General features: G+C 50.0%; 1 protein-coding gene across 3 annotated transcripts in view; it reads right to left on the bottom strand.

The window, feature by feature from the left end:
• CACNA1C (calcium channel, voltage-dependent, L type, alpha 1C subunit) overlaps window positions 1–27,228 on the bottom strand; it is a 775,650-nt gene that overhangs the window by 100,205 nt on the left and 648,217 nt on the right. Inside the window, exons 14-22 of one of the 3 annotated variants that reach the window (XM_011967153.1) lie at window positions 18,698–18,905; window positions 17,548–17,668; window positions 15,923–16,037; window positions 15,049–15,169; window positions 14,640–14,709; window positions 7,237–7,369; window positions 4,280–4,409; window positions 2,995–3,054; window positions 2,788–2,847 (exon numbers count right to left, since the gene is read on the bottom strand). In XM_011967153.1, coding sequence (XP_011822543.1) covers window positions 2,788–2,847; window positions 2,995–3,054; window positions 4,280–4,409; window positions 7,237–7,369; window positions 14,640–14,709; window positions 15,049–15,169; window positions 15,923–16,037; window positions 17,548–17,668; window positions 18,698–18,905 — 1,018 coding nt within the window. The remainder of the gene's footprint in view (window positions 1–2,787; window positions 2,848–2,994; window positions 3,055–4,279; window positions 4,410–7,236; window positions 7,370–14,639; window positions 14,710–15,048; window positions 15,170–15,922; window positions 16,038–17,547; window positions 17,669–18,697; window positions 18,906–27,228) is intronic. The other 2 variants (XM_011967155.1, XM_011967154.1) reach the window with 2 other exon arrangements.

Here is a 27,228-nt window from a genome sequence, read left to right as displayed (position 1 = left end):
GCCAGAAGGCCCACCATCTGGAAGGCTTGCTTCTCTGCCTCTCAGTGAAGACCTGGGACCCCCAGAGACTGGACTCAGGAGGCTCCCATAGTTCACATTAACTGAAGAGCCCTCTGTGCCTGCAGAAAGCCCAGTACTTCCCCAGCCACCTCGCTTTTAGTGTTAGGAAGGCACCGGGTCTGATTCCTTCTTGCTCCGGGCTTGGATCTTCCGAGGCTACCACTGAACTCTGACAGAACCCTCTGTGCTCGGGGAAAGCATTCCTCAGAGGGGTGGACTAACGAGGCTCAGAGTGCCGACTCTGTCCTCTGGTTTTGGGCTCCTGTTTCGTCTGGGGACCCTCAAATGAGACCAACACTTGAGCAAGTGCATGTGTGTGCATATGGGGGCGGTGGGAGTGTGCACCCAGGGCCAGAGGAAGAGTGGCTGTACAAGAAAGGGCAAACGGACGTGGGGAAAACAGAGCATTCACTTGAGAGTCATCTGTGCCATTCAGGGCATCAGGAAAAGCCAGGCTCAGGTGCCCAGTGCGAATTGTCCCTCTTTGGCCCTGTTTTCCGATTGCCAGCCACCTGGGTCCTGCTTGCTTAATTCTACACCATTACTTGGGAAGCGGCCCTTGCTGGGGTGCTTCTATCCTGAGGAAGGAAAGGAATGGGACGTGGCTCGCTGGCTCCGCCTGGAAGGGTAGGAAAGCTCTCTGTTCAACCATGGGCCATCCCTGCCTCTCCAGGCAGCTCTCCTAGTTAGGAAACCTGTCTTTTTAATGTGATTTCTACTCATGGGTCCTGATTCTACCTTCTTCCTCTTCTATGTGACAGTCCCTTATATTACTCAGCAACTGTTGTGGGCCTACAAGCCTTTCCTTTTTAAGGCCAAACATCTCCAGGCCCCTCCACTGTTCCTTGTGCTAAATGTCCCCCTTGGACAGCCACGGTCATCTGTGCCACAACCTGACACTGGGCCTTAGGCCAGGAAGAGGGACCCAGTGGGAAGGAGGTACAGGGAAGTGTTCCGGCATCGGGGTGTCTATCGAGAAGCATGCTGAGCACAGAAGAGAGTAGAAGAGGGAGGGGATGGAGGGGAGGGAAGGACCTTGCCATGACAATGGTTGCAAAGAGACCTTTCACTTTGGCTTGTATGGCAATCCCGAAGGAGAAATAGCACCATTGAAATCCACAAGGGCAGCTCCGGAGAAGGGCACTGAGAATTGGGCCTCAGAGCTTCTCTTGTGCTAGGAAAGACCTCTGGTGTCTGTGTGCCTCCCTGCATCTGAAGTCCAGGAATCAAAGCAGCTCACCATGGAAAAGAGGTTTTGCCGCAGCGCATCTTAGTGCAGCCACACAACTTTCGGTTCCCTCTCCCGACCTCCGGGAGCCAGAGCCTGGTCAGATCTACTCTCCATGAGCAGAAAAGAAAAATCTGAGCCACATACTTGGCTAGCGGGAACCAGGGATGGAAACTGGGGACACCTGAGTATCCTGGGGACAAGGACACAGGGGAAGGCACACAAAAACTGCCCCATTCAATTTGTATTTGGATGTGACTGAACTGTCATGTCCATCAACAGGCTGGGCCATGATGAGGGAGTCTCATCAGGGAAGGAAAGGCCTGCAGCTGGCAGTGGCATCGGTCAGGTGTGGACTTCAGCTTGCACTGGCCACAGCGATAGGATGACAAGGGATTCTGGACTCCCTGGGAGGGGGAGTCCCAGCCTAGTCTCCCAGGAAGAAGCTAAAGCTGAAGCATGGACTTCAGAGCCTTAGTCCTTCTGTTTGGGGAAAGGGTAGAATCTATCCCCTTGCTCAGAGAGGAGCACACGTTCCCTGAGGCCATGGAACTCACACCTTGACTCTCAGATGAACTGGCTTGGCCATGCATTGGTTTAGAGACTCAGAAATATACCGGAAAAATGGAGGCACACTCTCTCTCATCTCAGTGTTGCTCTGTGGTGGGCTCTGCCTGTTCTGAGGGTAGCAATGTTGTAGCAGTTCCCTTAGCAGAACTGAGCTGGGCCAGCAGCAGGCGAGGGCTGGGGGCTGGGGGCTGGGTGCTCAGGTTCCTTGCAGCACCTGCTCTCATCCCGCTGTACTCAGCTCTCCAGCACAGTCCTCCCTCCCCCACGCTCAGCGCAAGGGGCACTGTGACAAAGCTTTGCAGCAGGTGACTGAGGGGTTGACAGTAGTCTATAGCTACCTGCTGAAAGCCCTCAGCTCGGAGACCAGCTCCACATCTCACAGCAGGCCTGTGATCACTGTTACGTGCCCCAACCCCAGCTTAGACCCAATGTCTGCTGCAAGTACAGAGGACGGTGCTAAGGACGGGCATCCAAAGAGAGCAGCCGAAGTGATTCTTTCATGTCCCAGGAGGTTTCCCACTTTCAGAGTGTATGGAGCAGGAGGAGGGAAGGAGAGTCCTACGTGGGCTCAGGTATCAATTAACCAGAGCTGGTGCGTGTGGGCATGTATGTCTGGCGCTGCTGACGGCTGCAGCCCAAACCAGTGAAATGGCAGCCTTGATGTTGGCACAGCCAACACGTGTCCCTTCCAGGGCACGGACTGCTTAGGGGTGGCTGGAGGGAGGGGCTGCAGTGGGGTAGGCTGCTCCTGGCTTCTGAGTCTGGGCAAAGTGCATCACACAAAGTGAGGGGCACTCATTTTTCCAATTTCAGGCTTGGGAGTAAAAAAAAGAGAGAGTGAAAGAAACAGAAGAGAGAAAAGAGCCAGCCAGACAGAGCAGAGATACACAAAGAAAGCGACAGAGGATGCATTGCCCAGGTTGCATTACCTTAAGGATAATTTCTAATGTAAAGATACTAGTGAAGACATAGTCTGCATTGCCTAGGATCTGAAAAATAAGCATAATTGGATTAGTGGCTCTGAGAGTGAACCCGACACCAACAGGAAGGAGCATGTGTGTTAGCGACAGACAGCAGCAGAGACCTGGTGCTGGCACAAGGGGGACAGGAGGAGCAGAGGGGGATGGGGGCTTTACCTTCAGAGCAATTTCAATGGTGAAAATGGTGGTAAAAACAATATCAAAATAAAACAGAATCTGCAAAACAAAAAGGAACAGGGTGAGGATGGGATGGGGAAGGGAGAAAAGCAGGATGGGAAGAGAGGTCAGTGGATGTTCACCAGAAAAGGGGCCACACTTCAAAATGAGAGGCATGGCACTTGAGCCTTTGCACAGGGACACAGATGGAAATGGGGGGGCGAGCAGCACGCACACAGCGATCCTGAGGTGGGGCTAGCCTCAGGCAGCACAGCAGCTTCCCTTGAAGCCCCCAGATAAGTGAGGTGAGCTTCCAGGGCTGGCCTCAGCTGGTACTGGATCTGAGCAGCATCTGGTTGGATGCTTTTCCCATTAATCCAATTTACTTACAAACCCAAATCGGACCACTGAGATGCTTGTCAAAAGGACAGAGAATGGGGTTTGTCTTTTTGCAGGGAGATTAAAAATGCTTCGCTCATGCGGGTGGGACTGAGCTGGCGAGCTTCCTGTATTGGTAGAAATCTACTCCTGGGTTATGTCCTCTGGGGCAAGGGAGGTGCATCCTTCAGGTGAGGTCTGCACAGGCTGAGGACCGGCTGCAGGATTGCATACTTATTCTATTTCAGGTGATGGATCAGGGGTGGGGCCAACACCTGCTAACCTCACTAAGACAGCCCGGGACCAAGCAGGCCCCAGGAGTGCAGAGTAGTTTGGCATGGGTATGGCTTTAGATCAGTGGGCTGTCTTCATGCCCACTTGGTTGGACTTGACAAAGTTTTGAGGTTTTGAAATACAGCAATTCTTAAACTGGCCTTTAACGTTGTTCAACAGAGCCTTGGGTGGGTCCTCACATTTGGTCTACTCTACTGAAGGTACCAAGACTCTCTTTTAGGTAAGGTCAGCCTCATCATTGGCACCTATTTGCCAATGCTCCCCTTCTGGTCAGAGTACGCTGGGAGCAAGGGAGGACATGTAGTCAGTGGCCACATTTTACCAAGTTTGCAGGGAACTAGAGCTTCCTGGGGAACATCCACAGGCAATGGAAGTCCTACCCTTTGCCAGTGATCAAGCCAGCCTGAGCATTTGGGTACATGCTCTCTTACTTGTTTGTGGTCCTAGGGTGGTTTTCTATCAAAGCCCTACTCTCTTAATGAAATGTCAGTTGTGGATCTGATTATGACATCTAGAATTGGGCTCCGGATTGAACAATGATGTCAGCAACAGAAGCTGTGGGCCCGGCACAGCCCCAGTGGGAAGGAGTGCAGAGGACACAGGCAATGCATACATGGTTCCTGAAGGAGGTGTGCTGGACCGGGTCCTCAGCAGCCAGGGAAATGCTGCTGAGCAGAATGAAGAAGAGGATCAGGTTGGTGAAGATTGTGTCGTTGACAATGCGGTGGCACTGGAGGCGAAACCTATATGGGAGGGGGACAGAAGGAGAGACAAGTCAAGGCAGACAAGGGGAAGCAGCAGTCGGCTCTTGGGAGCCCGTCCCCTCAGCTCTTCCCAGCAGCTGGCAACAGGTGCTTGTTGGCTTCAAGTGACCTCTTCATTTTGAAGTCTTACTGCCGCTTGGTAATGACAACCTCTCACCCCCACGGTGCAGATATCATCTTTGATATTTTAGAAGGTTACATCTGAGACCTTTGAGAATCTCTGAATTCCCAAATCCTGCTCTGACATTCATAACTGGCTTTTGTTTGGGGACTTATTTTCCCTATCATTGAAAAGAAATCACTTTATGAGATCTGCGCTATGCTAATGCACAGGGAACAATAGGACTGCCCGGAGCTGGGTATGCTGAGGAGCCGGCCAAGCCGGCTTTCTGTAGGTGATCTGCTCCTGTGTAAGAGCTTTACATGTGCAATTCACTTCCACGCCCCAGCACAATTACCCAACTGAGCTTCTAGGCACTCAGTGACAGTACCAAAAATGCTAGGTTCCTAAATGTGAAAGTGTCTTGTACACCATCTCATCTTGACAACAATGTAGGAAGGAGGGGATGAGTGTCATCATCTTCATTTCACAGGTAAGAACACTGAAACCCAAGTAGGAGAAGCTTGCCCAGAAACATAGCCTTAGTGTTGGGGAGTCAGGGCTTCAACCCAGGCCTTCAGACTTCTGCTCCTGGCATTATGGTTGACTAAATGCTCTGAGAAGCCCTCCTGCTGCAGAAGCACCAAACCCTCGAGGGGCCAAGCTCTCTGAGACAATTCTGGTTTATGAGAGTTAGGAGATGGCTGTAAGAATCATCTGCTTCAAACCAACAACCCCTCCCACCAACCTCCATTGAGCTGAGGCTATGTATGGAGAGAGAGCCAGCCAGGAAGGCAGAATTGCTTGAGGATGGAAGCCAATAACAGCAGTGCTGTCAAGAAATTGCAGGTTAAGCCAGTCTTGACATGGGGCAGGAAAGCCTGAGCCAACACCTCCAAGGGGCATCTGGAAGAAAGCCTCCCCAGACCTACTTTAGTCCTCAGGACTCTCACAAATGAAGAAGAAGTGTTGGGGTCACAATCAAAGATCATCGGATGCACCAAAGGACAAGCCACTAAGATGGGAAATCTGAAGAAACACCGGATAAGTGATTTAGATTCCAAAGACTGGGGGTATTGGAAATACTAGATATAGACTATAAAACAACTATATTTGAAACATTTAATGAAATAAAGGACTAAATCACAAAGATGAGGCATCGATAGAAACTACTAGATTTAGAGAGATGAATCTGGAAAATCAAGCAACAAATGGAACCAACTAAAACAAAAACATATAATGGTCAAGATAAAAAATTGGTTTAGACAGTAATATAGATTAAGTTGAAAATAGAATTAAGAAACTGGAAGATACAGCTGAAGAAATCTCCCAGAATACAGAAAGACAAGGAGATGAAAGATATGTAAGGCCCTCTAAGAAATAGGGAGAACAGAATGAAAAAGTCTAACAGATGTCCAATTGGAGTGTCAAAAGGAAGAAATATAGAATTAAAAAGAAGTAACATTTAACCATTATGGCTGTACATTTTCATTAACTAAATAAAAATCTAAATCCATAGGCTTAGGAAGCAGAATGTATTCTAAGCAAGATGAATGGAAAGAAATCCACACCTTGACACATGGTAGTAAATCTGTACAACCACAAAGGCAACAGAATATGTTAAAAGCAGCTACAAATAAAGGTTAGGTCACTCACAAAGAACTCATAGTTGGAATGACACCTGACTTTACAGTGGAATAACACCTTTCTTGTGCTGCAGGACAAAAACTGTCTAAAATAGTGTTCACAGCAAAACTATCTTTCAAGAGCAAGAAGTGAAAACAGTTATAGGTAAGCAGAGGCCAAGTGAATTTGCCATTATGGAACTAAAGGAGCTTCTAAAGAATGTACTTTAGTAGGAAAGAAAATGTTAGCTAAAGGATGGACGGAAATGAATAAAAAAATGGTGAACAAATAAAATGGTAAGGTGTACATATATCCAAACTCACACTATCTATATGATAATAAGACTCACTAACTTGTTGGGTTACAAATAAAAGTTGGACTAAGATACTAATGACAACTCCACGTAAGTAAGGAGCAGATGAGTGAGTTAAAATAATCTAAGGTCAATCTATTATACAGGAGGAGATTCTTATATTGTTTAACATCACATTTTGTTAAGTTAAATAGAATTAGTAAATTATCAAGGGTAATCACCCAAAGAATAGAAATAGAGTTTAAACATTTCAAAAAGTGGAGAGAAAAGGCCGGGCGCGGTGGCTCACGCCTGTAATCCCAGCACTCTGGGAGGCCGAGGCGGGCAGATCACAAGGTCAGGAGATCGAGACCATCCTGACTAACATGGTGAAACCTCATCTCTACTAAAAATACAAAAAATTAGCTGGGCACTGTGGTGGGCGCTTGTAGTCCCAGCTACTTGGGAGGCTGAGGCAGGAGAGTGGCTTGAACCCGGGAGGTGGAGCTTGCAGTGAGCCAAGATTGCGCCACTGCACTCCAGGCTGGGTGGCAGAGCGAGACTCTGCCAAAAAAAAAAAAAAACAAACCAAAAAGTGCAGAGAAAAATAAACACAAGCCTTCTGATTCAAAATCCAGGACTGTTTCCTAAATCAGTGTCTGTTTATACAATTTGCAGGGAGCTGGGAGAGCCTCAGGCTCCATCCAGAGGTTCAGGTAAAACACAGGAAACGGCCAGGCTGGTACGAGAGAGAGCAGGAGCCCACCTTCCCCACCATCGCTGCACACCTGTTGTTAGAGCTGAAGATGAAAAACGCGCTGGCTTCTGGCATGGGCACTGCCTTTTCCTTAAGGTGAAGCTCAGAGAGTGGGCGTGGGCGAGGGCCGACAGGCATCTCTGGCTCCTCCTCATCCTCTTCTCCTGTAAGAAGAACAGCACCATTCTAAATAACTCCAGCACTCCCACTTATTTTACCACTTTCAGAGACCTTCCTACTGGCAGACATGATTATGGCTCTGAAAATGTAGGGTACCAACCAAGACAGACATTCTGCCGTCTCCCTGTGGGTGCTGGTGCAGCTCCTCTCTGTTGGAGAAGACGTAGCTGGCAGTGCACAATAAGGGGGACTGTAAGTAGGGTGACCGACTTGTCCTGGTTTTAAAACTAAAATTCCCACATCCCAGGAAACCCCCTAGTTCTGGGCAAACTGGGGTGGTTGGTCATCCTAGTTGTAAGGTATGAGAAAAGGTGACCAGGTAGGACAGGGCACTGCCAGGTGTTACTCATCTATCTAGGCTGCAGGTTGGGGAAAGGATATGGCTTAGTTGGCTTGTGGAATCCCTTGCAAATAACCCCACCCTTGGAAGTTCCAGGAAGTAAAAACCAACACTTTCCCAATTTCTGAAACAAAACGAAACGACGACGACAACAAAATCATGTGCTGTCGAGATAACAGGGCAATGCTACTGACCACAACAGGCCCTTCATGCAAAGGTTTAGACACTGACACCAACTAAAGAAGCACCTTTGTTCTCCCTGCCAGTGGCCACATTTACTGTGGAAGAAAGTCAGGCAGCTTATTTCTGCGCTTGCAAGCACAATGCTCACGGGGGGAAGCACTGCATATCCTGTGCTGGTCAAATGTGTTGAAGATGCTCAGACGGGGAAAGTAACAACATGGGAGTGAAGAGCAGACTCTCCAGCCAGTTGCCTGGATCAGAATCCTGGCTCTGTTTTTCTAGCTGTGGGCATTTTACTGAGTCTCTCTGTGCCTCAGTTTCTCCATCTAAGGTGGAATAATAATAACAGTACATCTATACCTCAGAATGGTGCCAAGCACATAGCAGCCGCTATGGGACAGACTCGAAGCCTGTAAATTAATGCTCAACATCTTTCTCAGTCAGATCCTTACCACCTATTATTCCCTAACAAACTGTCCACTCACATGAAACTATTTTCTGAACACTTCACTACAGTGCGTTGAACAGTTTCCCTGCAAACTCATGCCTACCTAGAACTTTGCAATGTGACCTTATTTGGAAATATGGCCTTTGCAGATGTAATTGGTTATGATGAAGTTATTCTGGGCTAGGATGGGCCCTAAATCTAACAACTGTTCTCCTCACAAAGACAGGCACAGAGACACAAAAACACACTTAGGGAAGAAGGCCATGTGAAGACAGAGGCAGAGACTGGAGGGATGCATCTACAAGCCAAGGACTGCTGGCAACCACAAGAAGTTAGGAGAGGTAAGTGAGGATTATTCCCGAGAGCCTTTCAGAAGGTGCTTGACCCTGCAGACCCCTTGATTTTGGACTTCCAGCCTCTAGAACCATAAAAGGATGCATTCTGCTGTTTAAGCTGCCCAGCGTGTGGTCACTGGTTATGGTAGCCCTAGTGAGCTGACAAGTTCACTGTGTGCTCCGTCCTTCCTCATGCTCTCTCTCTCTCTGAGCTGCTCTTCATCTCCCTCTCTGCAGAGCACACAAGGACCCCCAATCCAGATAGCATCCTCCATCCAGCTTTCCTCAGTACTCGCGCTCCAGGGAATGACCTTTCCACGAATCCCAGCAGAACCTCTGCCTCCAGTGCCTTGATGACTGATTTTAAATGTCTGTCCCTTCTCTCTGTGTGCTGGGAACCCTGGAAAGAAAAGCTATGCCTGGCACTAGAAGCCCTTATTTCTTGATGATGATTGAACTTCCACACCCTTCAGAAGGAAGGGGACTCTGTATAAGACGAAGGTGAAGGGGATACTAGTCTGGCTGGAGAAAGATAGTTATGGGACGCTTGTCTCACGGACGCAGCCGGGCCTCTGCATGTTCTCCCTCTTCTGGTTCAAACAAAGCCAGGTATTGCAAAGAAAAAATGCCTGGCACAGAAAGCAATTCTTTATCAACCAAAAAGCATTCAAGCATTTAGGGACCCAAGGCTTTTTTGGAGGACCAGTACCATACAGGCACCAATCAGATTCTTTCCCTAGGGTAATTAGAGCTGACCAGCAAGACAATTGATATTTTTTCAGCAGAAGAGAGGTCCAAGATGAAAAACTGTCTACAGGCCAAGAGTTGGAGTTCTTGTGACACCCTACGCTTGGTATGTAAAAGAAAAGTCTTCTAATTAAAGTCGAATAAGTAAAACCAGAATTGGCCTAAATCATGATATTTCAAGTGAAATTTAACTGAGAAGGATCTTAAATTCCTGCCTAGGTGTTTGTATTCTTTTCAGTTTTGCTCGAAATGACCCAACACTTTCTTCTCCATAGTAATTTGATAACAGGTAATTCTGTGCTTATTTTAATCATTTATGTTTACAGAAACCCCTATTTACTATAGCTTTGTGCCATTCGAAGCTCCTAATGGAAAATGGTGTAGGCTCTTCCATCTGTACGAGCTCCCTCCCTGTTTATGAAGCTCCATGCTGAGCTGCATTCCTGGGGAGAAGCAAGTTAGCTGGTCCATTCAGTCACAGAGCAGCTGAACGTTAGGCACAGTGCTTAACGGGAAACGATTTCTGAAGGACAAACTCCGATTTGTAAAGGAACACAACTTCAATAGCATGCGATGCTTAGCAGGTACTATGGATACGGAGGGAGGCTGAGAGATCAGGAAAAGTCAGGCAAAGCTCATTTTGGTGTTGGCAACTGAACCGTCTAGTCTTCTACTCCCAAATGCCAGTGGAATACATTAGGGATCTTTCTTCTCTCATTTTTGTTCTTGGAGGATTGGAAAAAGCACGGGAAGTGAGGCGCTGCCACACTCTGGAGTTGCTGCTGCATTTTGGACGGCAGGTCAGAGGATTCCAAAGTAAAACCAGGATAGCACTCGAAGCCCCGCCCTTGGTCCTTGGCAGCCCTTGCCCCTCTCCATTTGATGCTCATTCTCACTTCTGTGATTTTGCTCTTGGCCACATAAAGTAAAGACATTTGTAAGATCTGGTGCCTACAGAGTATTGAGCCCAAGGCTGAGAACACAAAGCCATGGTTCTTGTCCTCAAGGAGCTTAGTTTCTAGCAGGGCACAAGAGTCCCTGCTACCAGCTGAAGGGAGTGCCTGGTTGGTAAGGGCCAGACACCCAGAGCAGTGCCTTGGGGCACAAGGAGCACAGGTGGTGGATACAGTTTCTGCACTGGGGATCTTCTCTTCACTGGCTCAATTAGAAAACCTCAGAGTCACCCTACGTTCCTCTTTGTCGCTCTCCAACATCTAAGCTATGAGTGAATCCAGCTGGTTCTACCTGCAAAAGGTATCCCAAGTCTGACCACTTCTCTGCATCTGCAGCACCATCCCCTGCCCAAGCTGCCATCTTCTCTGCCTGGATACTGCGCAAGTGTCCTCCCTGCCCCAGTTCTGCTCTCGACCGCCACCGCTCTTTATCCACACAGCACCCAGAGGGAATCTCCGAAAGGGTGTGTCAGACATCAGGTCAGGGCCTCCTCTGCTCAGACGTTCTGGCAGCCCTCCAGGGCACTGGATCAGACCCAGTCTCCCGTGTGGCCCTGCACCTTCTGCCCTGCCCTCCTGCCCTGCCCCAGCCTCCTGCTCAGGGCACTATCCCTTGGTTCTCTCTGCTTCAGGCACACTGGCCCTCTTTGGAGTCCCCACAGCCAGTGCATTCCCCGTGAGAGATTCTGCACTCAGGCTGTCCACCTGGAGAGCTCTTCGCTCTGATTCCGTGTCTAGTTCCTTTGAATCATTCAGGCTCCAGTCAAACGCTGTGTCCTCAGAGAAGCCTTTGCTGACAACACAGTCAAAGCAGCCTGACCCCTGAGTATCCCCTAACACAATCCTTGATTTCACTATCTTCACATCATGTGATGTCACCTTTTTGGTTGGTTTGCCTGCTGCCTGTCTCCCCACTGATATGTCAGCTCCAGGAGGGTGGGGGTCTTCCCTGTTTGCCCACCACAGGGACCCCCATGTCCCTGGGACCTAGCACAGTGCCTGGCACACAAGTAAGTGCTTCATGGGTAGTTTATGAATATCTACAAGGTTCCTCCCAACTCCTAGCATCTCTGATGATTGTACGATGCTGAAAAAACTCCTTCAGCCTCTCCAACTCCCCGATTCAAAGCTCAGTCAAGACCACCCTTCTGCATGAAGCCCCCAGACTCCACGACCTCATGGCTCTCCTTGACCTTGAACCCCTTGCAACAATGAAAGGCTCCCCCAGCACAGGCGCTGCTGACTACTCAGTGTCTGGTGGCACTCCTTTTTCAAATGTGTACCTGTTAACTTTAAGTCCTTAGTGGCTCTTGCAAACATCTACACGCTCACTCAAATAAATTGATAAATTAAACAAAAGTAGAATTAGCTTCCACTCATCTGGGCACAATGATTTTCTTTCCAGTGAGTTGGGGTTTTTCTCTATAATTAGGGTATACCGATCTGGGAGGCTGAAACAGGCTGGCGAGCTTTTCAGATGAAACAGAGAGGGAAGGATTCTAGGGCTATGGCTGGCCTCGATGGCTCCTTGTTGAATTAGAAACAGGCCCCTCCTCTGAGTATTCATGGTCATGTGAGGGCAACTGAAGCTGCAGCCAGCAGAGTGCACTCCGGAGTCCAGCTCCCACTTGGCCACTCTGATACATCGCTTTGGGAGCAATCTGGACAGCCCAGGAGGGAGGGAGAGGGCAGGGGGCGAGCCTAGGAGACAGGGCAAGAGAGAGATGGGGAGGCAGCAGAAGAGCATGGCAGTGTGCTCCCTGGCACTGGCCCTTTCTCCCTAGTGGCCCGGCTGAAGGCAGAGCAGGAGGAACGCTCACCAGTGCTGCCTGCTAAGGGGTACCTGCACGAACCAGGCATGGCAGGGGCCAGCGGCCTGGAAGGGACAGCGGTTGGGAGCACAATGGTAGATCAGGCTCTTCGCCATTCATGGTTTGGGAGAAGAGAAGCAGGAGGGAACCAGAGATTGACCAGAACAGAGACAACAGGCCACGTGATCTTCGGAGGAGTCTCTGGGAACTTCTGCTGCACCTGGCACTAAAGGATCCAGGAGCTGACTGGGCAGGCAGGGAAGGGAGGAAATGGGAAGGTGGGAGGAGCTAGGAAGGACAGGCTGATTTAGCCTTTAGGGGCAGGGCGATGTGTGGGGCCACCAGCTTTAAGAGCATACTGCCCTTTGGACCTCCTGGATGAGGACCTGGAGACCGGGGATAGTGTACAAATGGGCATGCTTGGGGCTGGCTTCAGAGGCCACAGTGGTGGCTGGTGTGTGTGGCGGGGCAGTCAGGGTATGGACCAGAGGTTTCAACACAAAAGTAAAGAGACACATGTAACCAGCAGAAATGACGGGGAGCGGGACACACGCTCAAAAATCTCAAGAATCCTGAGGCCTCAGCGGAGGGGAGGAAGAGCTTTTCAGCTGGAAAGTGTAAGCATCCCCCGGTCCTCAGAGCCACCGGGTAGCTACGTTAGAGGCATTTCTAGGATGGTCAACGTGGTGACAAAATCCTTATTAGCCCTTTTTTTTTTTTTTTTTTTTAAACATTCTTCTCTTTGATTTCATTAGAGCGACAGAGAAAAGCCAAGAGTACAGTATTTAGAATAATAGAATTTGAGATTTTTGTTGAAGATGCAAGAGGTGTATCTGCCGTACAGGCCTGGCTGCAGCTGGGTACCTGTGTGAAAAGACCCTCATACCAGATCTGCCTTGTGGTGTGTGCAGGGAGGCCCATCCTGGAGGCTGGCCCCATGGGAGGGCCCTTCTCAGGGCCCTAAGGAATTTGTTTTATTACTGTCTTTCATTTTAAACCTTAAAGATTCACGCAAGAGTAGAGTCTTGCATACTAAAGCTCATGTATAAAACCAGCTTCAACAACTTTGGACATTTTGCTGATCTTGTTCCATTTATCTTCTCTGTCCCATTTTTTTGTTGTTGGAATATTTCAAAAGCAAAGCAACTCGTAAACATTTTAGACTCTGGCTATAAACACGGCAGCAGTTTGAAAACAGAACTACAAAATATTATACCAACAAGATTAACAAAATTACTTTAAATCATTTAGTTCCAAGTCCATATTCAATTTCCCCCAATTACCTCTAAAATGTCATTTTAAAGTGTATTTGTTGCTTCAGGATCAAGACAAGATCCTCCCATTGCATTTGTTCAATAATTCTAGTACGTCGTTGAAATTCCCTAACAGTTTCAACCTAGAAGGGTTTTTAAGAACTTCAAAGGCTATTTAATGCCCTGCACATGAAAACACCCTTCCTGTTCTTTCTATCCAAGCTCCAGGAAACCACATCCTATTCCCTTGCAGGAGGAGGGGAGTGAGGATGGTGTGACCACAGGGAGTCTGGTTCCCAAGGACAACAGAAGATGCCTGTGAGTGTTCTAAGCAGAGAACCAGCGGAGGGAAAGCAAAAGGGGAAACCGAGCTTTGCTCATAAATGTAGGAGGTTCTCAGCCACCTAACTTGGTGAACAACCCAAATACAGCCTAACCTACAGGAACAAGGAAATGTCAGTAGAATCAACAGTCCCTTGATACATGTTATTAACTTCAAGCTTGAAACTGGCGATGGTATCTGCAATTCTAGGTCAGAGGAAGGTAAGCCAAGGCCTTGGACAGGGCATGGGATTTCAGGAAGCTGGGAAGTGAAGCCTGGAGGGAAGACCACTGACCTCTGACAGTAAAGCCCTTGAGAAGCAGATTGCCTGCCAATTTATGTATCAGATAGAAGCACAGGAAGATGGAGTCAGTAAGAGCGCCTTTTATAATGAGACCTGAAATCATTTTCTAAAGCAACAAGTGGGACATCTGTGGTGGCAGCTGTCCCTGCACTCGGCACTGCCTCCTGAGTAGGGGCAAGGCAGATTTGGGATTTACTATTAATATTAAGTGAGCATAATGTTGCAACATATGCCATACTAATACATTATATAAATTAATAATGATTTTACAACATGTAATGTAACAAAAATTTAAATGTACACAGAATCCAGCTTGGAAAGGACACAAAAGCACTGCTCAAATGTGATCTCATTATGAGGAAACCAGAAACAAAGCTGTCTCCCAGATGCTGACTGATGATGCTTAAATATAGAGACGGAAGACACTCAGCAGTGCAAGGTACTTATGGAGGGACACCGGAACCATGGTCCCCAATACACGGCCACTCCCACGTGGCTTTAGGATTTAGATCTCTGCCCCCAGTCTCCCAACCCCAGGTTAGGCAGTGGGACTGGTACCTGTCGTCTCTGGGTTGGGGTAGGGGCTCTTATCCTCATTTTCATTGGGCTGGAGGTCATCCATGTTGATCTAGACAGTCACAGGGGAGAAGGAGGAAGAATTCAGTTAGATATGTCCACAAGTTAAGAGGCTTGCAGTAGCCTTGAAGTTGCATTTTAGTCAGTGACTTCGCTCGAAAATAGGTCCTTGTCACTTTGCATATCCCCTTCAAGACATCAGCAGATGGCTGGGATCCAGCCAATCTGCCTTCTCTTCCTCCTCCCGGCTCTCCTGTTCATCCCCACTGGCTTTCTTTCCACTGGGTGTCCTTCTTTCTCTCTTATTCTCCATGGGGTCTGGCCGGGGAAGGCTGTGGCCCTCCCTCCCCAGCACCAGCCTCACAGCTCCAGGAAGGAGACAGCGCCTCACCTTGGTGGTGGGTGGAGACTCTCCGTCAGCCGTGATGGATTTCAGCTCAATCTTCTCCTCCTTGGATTCCTCCACTGCCGGCTTCTCCACCATCTCTTGTTTCTTCTCTGGGCTGGCAGTCCTGGCCAGTCAGCAGCAGAAAAAATAAATGGCTGTTTACTGGAGTGATAGGGAACAGTGTAGGAGGGAACCGCCCTGTGGCCTTTTGGGGCCAGTGGGGGCTCCCTGGGTCTGAATCCATCTTCCTTTTTCCAGGGCACTTCTCGTGTACAGATCAGTCACAAGCGCTACGGGGCTGAGCCACACCTGCTCTGCCTGACACGCAATTGGCCTCTTGCAGCTCCAGAGATGCCTGGGCCGCCAAAGCAGAAAAGGATGGCGGATCTTCTCTAGGATTGGCTCCTGGAGGAGCTCTGCTCAGTGCCTGACAGCTGTGTGGCCTGGAACTGTCCCGTCTAGACAATGATAGGATACAACACAGGGCCCCGTCTTGCCTTCCTAACACTGGAGATGAATCGTAAAGTAGTGAGGAGGACTCCCTCCGTAAGCTGGAGTTGGGTTTCCCAACTGAGTGGTTGCCTTTCTCTCTCCCCACCCTACACTCTCGCCACCTATCACAGCTTCTCAAAAGATAATCCCAACAGGTGGAGAATATGACACCATTGTAGAGACTATTATAATTCACCATGGTCCCTACCAGAGCGATGCTTAGGAATTAGGAGAAAGGCCCAACCTAGGAAGCCCCAAACCCACAGTCCTCCTAGGAGGGACAGCCAACACAGCCTGGCAGTCAAGCCTCTCTCTGCCACCAGTGGGATGACATTCCAGAATGGGAGTCCTGGAGCCCCAGGCCTGGGCAAGCTTAGAGGGTTACCTGGCCAGCTTCTTTCTCTCCTTCTCCTCTTCCTCTTCCTTTTGGGCAGATGTGAGGCTCTCAGCGTCAGCCAGGTTGTCCACAGCAATGGCCAAGAACACATTCAGTAGGATATCTGTTTGTGTCCATTCTTAAAGAAAATGACCCTTGGCTTGGGGTTTTGGTGGGCACAGGGGGCGGGGGGTGTAGGACGTGCAAGGCAGAGCTCCTCAGCAGAGAGAGCTGGACAGTGAGTCACTCTGAGGGAATCAGACCCCAACAGTGTTACTCCCCTCCCCTTGCTCCCCATCACCCTCCTAGCTACCTGGTATGAGAACAGGCTAGCCTGCACACTGGAGCGGGCGGGAGTGAGGCAGCAAGCCCTGCCTTGCACTTTAATTGCTGGGTTTCATGATTGGTTTCCCCGCTGAGATGACTGGCTGTAATTGACATTATAAACAGCATTGTCTCTAGCAGGATGCAGAATGCTCTTAAGAGCGGTTTATTATAACTAGGCACTGAGGGGGTGGCTTGGCATCTCTGCCAACTCTTAATGTGAGCCTGCACACACAAAGACCCTTGGAGGGTCCGGCTGGAGCCAGCCAAGGCTCGGGAGTTCCCAATGGAGACAGTTCTTTGCCCTTTCTCCCCACCCCACTCCACCAACAGAAACGCTGTGGGTCAGAGAAGTGCAGAATCAAAGAAGGCATAGCTGGAAGGGGGCTTTCAGTTTGTGAAGTCTGACCCCCAGCCCCAGGCACCCAGACATTCCTATCATTTCACGCACAGGGAAGCCGCAACCCAGGCAGGGGAAGAGGGGCTTGTCCAGAGAGGCGTCTGAATGTGGTAGGGGCTTTGCATGCATGATCCCATTAAAACTCCCCACGACCCTTTACGTAGTAGGTTCTATGATTCCATCGCCACATTTTACAGACACTGAGGTAGAGGAGAGGTCACCCAGCTGGGAAAAGAGGAAACCTTGTCTGCAGGCTTCCATGACTGTGTTCTCTGCACTGCCTTAACTGGGACTTGGCCCAGTGCTGTTCCCATGTTACCCCTGACTCTGGACGTGACTCTCTCAGGGTGGTGAGCTGGGGAAGAGAAGCAGCACCTGTGGTTTGTGACCCTGGAAACCCCACCCCCGAGCCAGGATCAGGAAGGAGCTTTTAGGGCTGTGTGAAGTCTGGGCAGCTCTGCCTGTGACTCCAGTCCTGGAGAGCAGCATCAGAGGGAGGGGTGCTGACCAAAAAGCAGGAGGGGAGCTGAAGGTCATCTGAAGGACAACGGCTCACCCTCCCTTACAGAGCGCCCCGCCTCTGCGCGGACGCAGCGGCCCCAGGGCAGCCGGCCCGTGTCCCTACCGCAGCCCGTGTGAGAGGCTGCGCAGCGCACGCCGCAACGCCAGGGGGCGTCGCTCACCTACAGGACGCCGAGCGCACGCCCGGAAGGGTTCCGGAAGGTGAACCTCACCTATGGCAAAGCTGCAGGTTTCCACCCAGACCCACTTCCGCCGCCATGGGGTTCTAGGCTGGGTGGTGTGAGCCCGAGCGGGACCGCCCGGACCTGCGGGGACGTGCCTGCTTGGCACTGTGCTGCAGGCTGGGGGCTGGGGGCCGCAGGGGTAGGGGGGCAGCAGCAAAGGATACAGTTTCCACAGATGAAGAGGATGATGAAGTAAATACAGACTAACATCCCTGGAAAAGAGGGGCCGCCATAAGCCATGATCCCATCATACATCACCGAATTCCAGTCCTCCCCGGTCAGGATCTGAATGACACATTCCCACCAATAAGGGACACAGCGTTAGACCAACAGCAAACCCGAAACCACCCTGCCCTGCCCCACTACGTCAACAGAATTGTCCAAAATTTCCTTTCACTCCTCTCCCTCCTCCTGGCCCCCGATCCTCCTCCCCTGGGGGCTCTGAGCTATTCCACTGTCCTTACACAAAAGGCCTGGCCACTGGCATAATAGGATTTGAAGGGTGACTAAAAAGGCTTTTTGGCCCAAAGATCTCTGACTTTCTCCACACATGCTTGAGCTGACCATCAGCTATTCCTGGGGGTAAGGCATCAGGGTCCTTGTGCAGTTGTGTGTTTGCTGAGACAGCCACATGCTACACCAGCTTTCCCCAAACATTCGTCACTTGAAGATTTTCATAGCATCTACATGTGATTCATTTTTGCCTCCATCTACTTTTGAACTTAAGTAGATGCCACTCTGAGTTTGCCCTAAGCCAAAATATCTATGAAATCACAAATTTGATGGGCCAGTAATATTTTTTTCCAGGGACAAGCATGGTGGGTAGGAAAGCCAGGGTTTCGTCACCCTCTCCCCCGCTCAATAAGATCAGTCTGCTTTTCTTTGTTTATGTTTTGGGCTTTCATGGAGAATTTGAGTAAAGGATTCCATGATAAGAAGGCTTTCTTTTTTTTTCTTTTCTTTTTTTTTTGAGACAGAGTCTTGCTCTGTCGCCTAGGCTAGAGTGTGCAGTGGGGGCGGGATCTCAGCTCACTGCAACCTCCACCTCCTGAGTTCAAGAGATTCCCCTGAGAAGGCATTTTTAAACCACTTAGATTGTTTCCCCTAATGGTCCACCCACTAGTGGAATTCCACAGCAGATGGGGACAGGGGAAACTATAGAAAAAACTCAAGACTCTCGCAGGCATGGGCTCTCCAGGGCTGATCTAGGCTGGCTGTGGCTGCCTGGTGAAAGGGTGCAGTTTTCCATACTCCCCCCACCACCCTGCCACTCAACCACCCCGAGTCCGAATCCCAGGAGAGAAGAGTCCGTACCTGAAACACAGTGAGGAGGGACTGGGGGAAGTTATCAAATGTGCTCCTCCGGGTCTGCATCTCATCAAAGTTGAACTTTCCTCCAAAGAGCTGCATCCCCAGGAGGGAGAAGATGATGATGAAGAGGAACAGGAGAAGGAGCAGGGAGGCGATGGAGCGCACAGAGTTCAGCAAGGATGCCACCAGGTTGCTCAAGGAGTTCCAGTACCTGAGAGCCAACAGGAGGGAGGTCAGCACCCTGCCCCTTGCTGTCCTCCCCATTGTGCCTCATTCTCACAACTGCCCACTGCAGGTTCTCAGAGGAGCTGCCACTCTATGCTCTTTTTTTTTCCCTGTCTGGGGGGAGGGGTGGTGGTGGTAGTGTGAGTTGCCACCCTGGAGGGAGTTAATTCGAGGTGCCAGGATGACTAATCTGTTGGGGAAGAGACGGGGGCAGTGGTCAGAAGCCCGTGACCTAGCTCTGCCGGTTACCTGCTACATGTGCCTCTGGCAAGACATTTCACTTCCCTGCCTTCTGCACCCCCATCTGAAAAAATGGAGACAGCTGTAGCCCTTGCCTCATTAGGCTATTGGCAGAATTGTGTGACACGATCCACCTTTCCCCAAAGAGCCCCCTGGAGAGTGCTTGGCACACAGTTGATAAAGGTTGGTAATTATTGTTGTCGCTGTTGGTCTCTAAACAGAAGGAAAGCTTTATTTTTTTATTTTTATTTTTATTTTTCCCCATGAATGCCTGTCTGAGCTCAGCCTAGGCAGCAGCTTTCTAGCAGAGGCAGGAATTAGGTCACCCAAGGGTAAGAGAGAGTTCATGGCTCGGTGAAGTTTCCCAAGTTGACCGCGTCCTAAGAATTGTTTTTTCAAGGGCCTTTGCTCTTGAGATTCTGATTCATTAACTGTAGTTTGGGGCCCAGATATCTTTGTTTTTAACGAGCGTCCTACAGGATTCTGATCAGCAGGTGAGTTTGGGAAATCCTAGATTGTAGCAAACCTGTCACACCCACTGGGGCAGCTCAAAGCACGAGTCCTCTGAGTGGGCAGGAGCTCGGTCCTGAGTGGACATGGGCTTTCAGTGGGATCCCTGGGGAGGAAGTCCCCACTCCTTACAGTCCTGGGGCCTCTCTCCACTATAAATACAGAGATCCTGGCAAAATCCCTTTCTCATGAAAAAGTGGGAGGGGAAACCTACTAATGACTGCCGGATGTTGGGTGGGCGCCTGGGTGAGGGTCCGCTCAGGATCAGGAAGTGCACCATAGCAAAAGGACACGGCCCCGAAGGGAGCAAGGGCAAGAACAGGACAATCTCATTTCCCTCTGGCCCCCTCTGGCCCACCTGCCTCCTAGGTCACTACCTTGAGAGATTCCCAGCTCATCACCAATCCAGACAGTGGATTGCTTTTGCTCCTTCTGTGAGTGACATGCAAGCCACTCCCACTGCAGCCACAGCCTGGGCTCATCTCTGCAGAGAATGGTTCCATACCAAGGGACAGAAGCAGAGGGGTCATAGTTTGGATGGCAACATGAACTTTTCACCCACCTGCAGCCTCGAGGGCACCTTTGGCCTCCACAAATCCAGCTTTTCCTCACTTCTATTTTGCCTGCCAGCCATACCCCCTCTGTTGCAGAACATTAATATACGTTTATTTGTATCTGTTCTATACAGTCTTATCTCACCAAAATAGGCTCTAAATTTTAGACGGCAGAAGATGGCAGGGTTTTTTCCCCCTCCATCTTCCCCATCTCTGTCCTTAAATAAATTCTGTACAACCCACTATGTGTGATGGACTGCCTGGAGCCCCTGCAGGCTAGAGGCTGTAGTGATCTGCTTAAAGAAAAAAGTAAGAGAACCTCTCTGGGGGTAGGACACCCTCCCCTCTTACAGCTAAAGCAGTTTTCCCAAGCCTGCCTGGTGATCAACACCAGTAGAGGTGGCTGGGCACGGAGGTGGGCTGGGCACGGTGGTGGCTCATGCCTGTAACCCCCTTTGGGAGGATTGGCACTTTAGGAGGTCAAGGCAGGAGGACTGCTTGAGGCCAGGAGTTCGAGACCATCTTGGGCAGCACTGTGAGACCTCATCTTTAACAAATTTTAAAAAATTAGCTGGGTGTGGTGGCACATGCCTGTAGTCCCGCCTACTGGGGAGACTGAGATGGGAGGATCACTTGAGCCCAGGAGTTCGAGGCTGCAGTGAGCTATGATTGCACCACTGCCCTTCATCCTGGGTGACAGAGTGAGACCCTGTCCTAAAATATTAATTAATTAATTAATAATAATAGAACAACACAACAACAAAAATACCAGTGGGGTGTGTTAGCATTTCCTACATCCTGATTCCAGGTCCCTCCCTTGCACTGTGAAACCCTAATCTCTGACTCTGGGGCTGGGGTAATCCTCACGCAGCCAGTTCAACACTTGCCAATACACTGGGAGTTGGGAACCAGCAACTTTAAGCATATTTATAACAAGAATTTCCAGCTGTATCCGAGGGAAGAGTGTCTGCATGTGTGCTGAAGTCACAAATCCTCTAGAGATCCTTGGTATGCTCAACCGTCATGGAAGATTCTGGAAAACCCTTAATGGCCATGGAAGGTTGAAGCCTTCATTTTCATGAAGTAAAGAGGCATGTGGGAAATAACTCCAACTGGGATTATACCTGAGACTCAGGTATGTCTGACAGCCATGGGGACCAACGAGAGCTTGACAAACAGGTCATGGCTGCAGAAGGAGAGGGCCAGGTGCCATCAGCAAGAAAGTCTGGGGGAGGCCCCAGATGAAGGGCAGCTGCGGGGGCGGGGCCCTCCTGACTTGGGAGCCCCTTGGAATGCCTGGGGCTCCAGGGAGGAGGCAGCTGTGGGCCAGGAAGAGATCCAGTCTCTAAGAGGGGAGAACGCTCCTGGGAAGGCGGAGATGGAGCATGGAAACTGGCAGGGATCTCCCAGAGCGACGGCCAAAGGCAAGGACGCGCATGTGGACACAGAGCTGGGTCTGGAGGAGCACCCTCCGCCCACTCTCCCTGCCGCCCCTGCCTCCCTCAACCCCTGGGGTGTCTGGGAAAGTCTGAGCTGCACAACACCGGGGTTCGTGCTCTGACGGAGCTCCTGCTTCCCACCTATCACCTTCCCCATCTCCAGGAAACGAGAACCATAGCTTTTGGCTCAAAGCAAAGTCCTTGGAGTCATCTTCCTGACTCTCTCACGCTCTGCATCAGCAAATCCTTCTGCGCCATCTTCAAAATGAGTCCTGACTTTGGCCACTTCCCACCGCCTCTCATCCTCACTGCCTGGACCCCCGCTCCGGGCAGCTGCTCTCCAGGCTGCAGGAGCAGCAGGTGTTGCTATGAGGTGAGACCCACGAAGCCTCAGTCTTGCTTCAATCACCTCCCCTTCTCCTCTGGGTCAAAGCCAGAGTTCTCCCAAAGGCCTGGGAGATTCTGGCCCCAGAGCCTCAGCGACCAGCCAGCTGCACTCCCCTCCCTCGGGCCCCCTCACTCTTTCTCCAGCTCCCACACACGCTCCTGCCTGGCCAAGGCCAAGGCCAAGGCCGTGCTGCTGTCCGTCTTCAGCAGACGTCAGTGGGGCTCACCCCTTCAGCTCCTTCAGACCTCACATCTCCCCTGGCCACCGCTCTATCCCTCATCACTCTCAAAGAATAATTACTTCTTTGCTTATTGTCTATTTGCCCTCGCCAGAATGTGAGGCCATGGGAGAGGGAACCCATCTGTTACATTTATATCCTTAGAGCTTAGAACAGTGCCTGGCCCAAAGTAGGTGATGAGCAAACATTTTGTTCAGTGAATGAATGAAGCTTACTGTTCGTATGACACATCGGTACTTCCTGGAGGGAAAGGCAAGGGGCCATGGAGTTGCATGGTTGCTTCTGTGCACGTGTGTTTGTGTGCGTGTGCACTTAAGTTGAACACACTTTGCCAGTGAGAAGTAGCTGCCTGCCCCTGCTCGCATAGCCTTCCTATCCCCACAGCTTCCTTACATCCGTGGGGAGGGATTTTCTGCGACTCCTGACTGTTCCATTGCCAGACCATGCATCAGACTAAATATGTATCAATTTGTCCTACAGAAAACAGAGTTTCTGAGGCTTGAGCAACCCCTGGGGTAGGATTTCCAGATCACTGGGAAGGTGTCTCTGGGGAAGAACTCACATTCTCAAATTCACTGGTCCCAGTATTGAGGGCATAGATCAGTCTCCGTTTAAAAGATGAATTGGCACCAGCCTACTGTCTACATGAAAAACACCTGGGGTGAAAGATACGTCCCGGGGATCAGTAACATAGTGAAAACATGGCTCAGACAGACAGACAGACAGACAGACAGACAGACGGACGAGACATGGTTGTTTCTGCTGTTTGTCTTCAGCCTACTGTTGCTTCCCATTCAACAGGGAGAAAGATGGGGTTGGGCCCGAGGCAGGCCTGCCACCTGTCCTTTCCTTTCCTTTGCAGCAGGATAAAGAGGGCAGGTTGCTGCCCGGGGCCCGGCATCATGAGGGGTGCTCAGCTTGCTGAGCAGAAGGCTTCCATTCCTAATGTGCAAATTATCAGGGATGTGTTATGTGCTCATCTAGAAGATGAGACAAAGGAATTGCTGAAATGACGACGTGGCAAAGAATGCTGATAGAGTTCAGAGGAGAAAGGCTGAATTCCGGAGCCTGGCAGGTCTTGGCTGGTAGCAGGTTGAGGGTGGGGGCTCACTATCACTGACATGGATGAGATTTGAAGGTGTCCAGGTGGCAGCCTTTGAGGTGGGCAGGGTGACATGAAACACCACTTAAATAAAGCAGCTGGAGGTCCTGCAGGTCCTCACACTCCCTCCTCTTAATGTGGTCTGATGGCTCGCACAGCTATGGCCTGAAGATTGGATGATGGCCTCCTATCCTAGAATCACCCTCTTTTTTTAGGAAGATTCACTGGTGGTAAACTAGAGGGGTTAATGGCACACTCACAATCAACTGAAGCTTTTTTCCTCATTGGTCAAAAATATGAAATACACACGCTCATACACCAAAAAGGCAAGAGCTTTGGAGAGAAGCAAGCAGCAGCAGAGCAAAGCGCTTCATGTCTGTTGGCCACAGACCTCATGGAGAAGTGGAAAAATGAAGCACTGTCTCATCAGAGTAGTGCACACACATGCCCACAGATGCACAAGCTCACACTGAGTACTGTGGGCTCTACAGCAGATGCCCAAGCTCACGTTCAGTGCTGTGGGCTCTACAGCACCCGGTGCAGGTGTCCGGCTCTAGATCACCCCCCAGACACTCCGCCTGCGTCGCCATCCTTGGCATCAACTTTCCCTTCCCATTCTCTGGCTGCTGGAATCATTCTCGCCAAACTGTGCGTCCTTGCTCACCCCATCCCCCATCCGACCCACTCGGCTCACTGTTTTATCCTTAAAGTACAGCACATCTGAGGGCTTTTCATCACATCAAGTTCTCTGCCACCTAAATTCTCTCCTTCCCTCTACTTTCCTACTCCCAGCCTCCCTTTAAGCCCTCTCACTTGCTGACCGCCATGTCACTTCTGCTACCTCTTCCCTCTGCCTCTCCTGATTTAAGTTACCACCATCTGTTCAGAAACCCTTTTATCTCCATTTGTTTCCCCTTCTCTAGGTCTGTCTCTGGGTTTGGGGCTCTGTGGAATTCTTCCTCTTCTTCTGTAATATAAAGAGACCTGAGCCTTCCTTGAACTGGAACTTTCATCTCGTGAACCTTTTGCTTCAAAGAGCTCAGGGCCAGCTCCTTTACCTTTATTCTAGGTACAGAGCAGAGCATGGAGCTTGCCATAAATAAGAGATCTTCAAAATAACAGTAGCCACCACTTTCAGATGCTCTGCAAATGTTCCACCCTGTTCTCTCTGTGTTCCAGAGAAGGTCATAACTGACTTTGATACCTGCCCAAAATGCTCTCATCCTGAAGGCTAAAAAAAAATTCTTAGTTTCGGTGGCAAGTGATCTATTGTTAAAAGAGCATTTATAAAGCAATCTCCTGTGGTGAATCTGTGTGGCTGGGGCTTCATGGGAGGCAATGGAGTGACGAGGAGTGAGAGTCAGCTGAGGCCACCTGGGGAAGCAGGTAGCATCCATCCAGCGAGTGAGCACAGGAGTGGGTGTCCTCAGAGCAGAGCTTCCGTCAAGTTGAGCCCTGGCCCCTTAAGACACAATAGAACTGGGAGGGATTAGTATGCTCAGAGGTGGAACTGTATATGCTGGGCTAGGCCTGGAGGAGTCAAGCAGAATTCTAGAGTATTTTGGTCTGGGATAGCCTGGGCCTCATCTACCGGCTCAGTTTCTACTGGTACCTGCCCCAGCTCCCGTCCCTTCTAGCAGGCTGGGAAGACCATTTTGTGGTTTCACTTTTGAGGCAAGGGCTGACTTGGTTAACAAGTTCAAAGGGTCTTGTCTTCCCTGTTTGCAGCAGATGTCTTGGTCACATTGAGAACGGAACCTGCATGCGGAGTGTAATCTGGTCAAGAGGGCAAGGTGGTCTGGCCTGGACCTGGGGATGGCCTTAGCAGTGTGCTTCTCTGAGCTTCTGGGCCACAGGGCCCTAGTCACCCAGTGTCACCTAGTTGGCCCCTCCAACCACAGTTGTGTCAGGGCTAGGGAGTCATCCTCACCTGCATCTTCTTAATCTTTCTCCTAGTAGGTGACACCAGTCCATTTCCATTCCAGAGGAGAACCACCCATTGTGTTGACAGCCACACTGCAGGCTCTGGAGTCTGAGCTGCTTTTGCCATAGACTCCTGCCGGGGAACTGGGCCTCTGCCAAACAGACCTCCTTAATAATGGCCCTCAATGAGCTCAGAGGCTCCAGGGGGCCTGAGAAGAGTGGGGGCTAGAAGGTGATGGGAGAGCTGGGAAGGTGTGGGCTGGATCTGCTGCTCGAGGCCAGATGCTGGTGGGGACACGAAGACATTTCGAGCCTGGGGGATGTGCTAACGGCTCTCACCCGGAGCTCCGTGGGGCCCATATGTGGCCAAGATTCGGGAGCCAATCCGTCTGTGCTGAATCAGCCCCAGCTCCCACTGCAAGGCCTGGGAAGGGAGCTTCAGGGGAGGAGCAGCAGGAGAAACAAAGAGGGACTGAAGGTGTGAGAGGGAAAACAGCAAGTGCTAGAGGGGCCTCACTGCACGTGAAAACCAAGTGTGTCAAAAATGAGATGCGATTAGTAAGCTGGTATCACGTCCGATTGAATCTGTCTGAAGCCCTTCTCCCACCCCTCAGAATATGTCAGACTGGGCTGACAAAGAGTAGACAAACTGGATATTGAATCTGGGCAGCACTGAGAGCCACAGGTGGAAGAACCCAATCCATCATGAGGCTGGAAGGCCCACCGTACTGGGGCATTTACTCAAAGAAGACAAAGATTCTGGCCATGTGTATGCCCCACTGTTCTCAATGGGCAGGAATCTCATCTTCCTCAATCTTTTCTATTAAGTAATTTTCTTATAGTCTAGTACAGTCTTCCTGGCCTTTTTTTTTTTTGTCTTGAAACAATAAGATGAATGATACGCATACGTGTAGCGTACTCCTTAAGGTGTTCTCAGGTTTTGACAAAACACAAAAAATATATGTAAAGAATTCATTTTCCTCATAACGATATATCAAAGACATCTGCTCCCTTCAGGCATCATGGATGAGTAGTAAGTCCACCCATTCATAGAAGCATTTTGTAATGCAAGTGACCGAGTGATGCTATTATGTTACAAGGACAATATTAATTGTTTTTTTTTTTTTTTGAGGCGGAGTCTTGCTCTGTCACCCAGGCTGGAGTGCAGTGGCCAGATCTCAGCTCACTGCAAGCTCTGCCTCCCGGGTTCACGCCATTCTCCTGCCTCAGCCTCCCGAGTAGCTGGGACTACGGGCGCCCGCCACCTTGCCCGCCTAGTTTTTTGTATTTTTTAGTAGAGACGGGGTTTCACCGTGTTAGCCAGGATGGTCTCGATCTCCTGACCTCGTGATCCACCCGTCTCGGCCTCCCAAAGTGCTGGGATTACAGGCTTGAGCCACCGCGCCCGGCAATTGTTTTATTTTTTAAAGAAACTATTCACGAACTTTGGAATTTCAGCTCTCAGTAATAAATTACTTACTATACACCATCCAGCTGCTCTGGATGTACCAGTGTGTCATGACCTCAGGGTGGAGAACCACTGATTGAGATCCCTGTTCCCGACTCTTGGGCAACGGGCCCTGGGTGAGGGAAGAGCAGCCTGGAATTCTAGAATTCTAGAAAGGGAGCCATGAATCCATGTGTCCACCAAGCATTATACTACTCTGAATAAACAGCCTGTCTTGCATTGACATTACCGCTTTTCAAACATACACAGATGTGTAGGAATTTAAATTTAAAAGCTTTACTGAATTCATAGTAGCTCTTACCTTGATGTGTTTTCTCAGTCAAAAACTATCAAAAGTACCATCTTGACAGAATTAGAGACCACAGTATGGAGAAGACAGTGGAGATGTAAGAATCAAGTTTTTTGGCTGGGCAAGGTGGTCAGCCAAGTGGGAGGCTCTCTTAAGAC

The sequence above is a fragment of the Mandrillus leucophaeus genome, unplaced genomic scaffold, assembly GCF_000951045.1.
Source record: "Mandrillus leucophaeus isolate KB7577 unplaced genomic scaffold, Mleu.le_1.0 Scaffold79, whole genome shotgun sequence".
In the NCBI taxonomy this organism is placed as follows: Eukaryota; Metazoa; Chordata; class Mammalia; order Primates; family Cercopithecidae; genus Mandrillus; species Mandrillus leucophaeus.
Note: the sequence above shows the minus strand (reverse complement) of the source record. Positions and strands in the feature narration are given on the sequence as shown.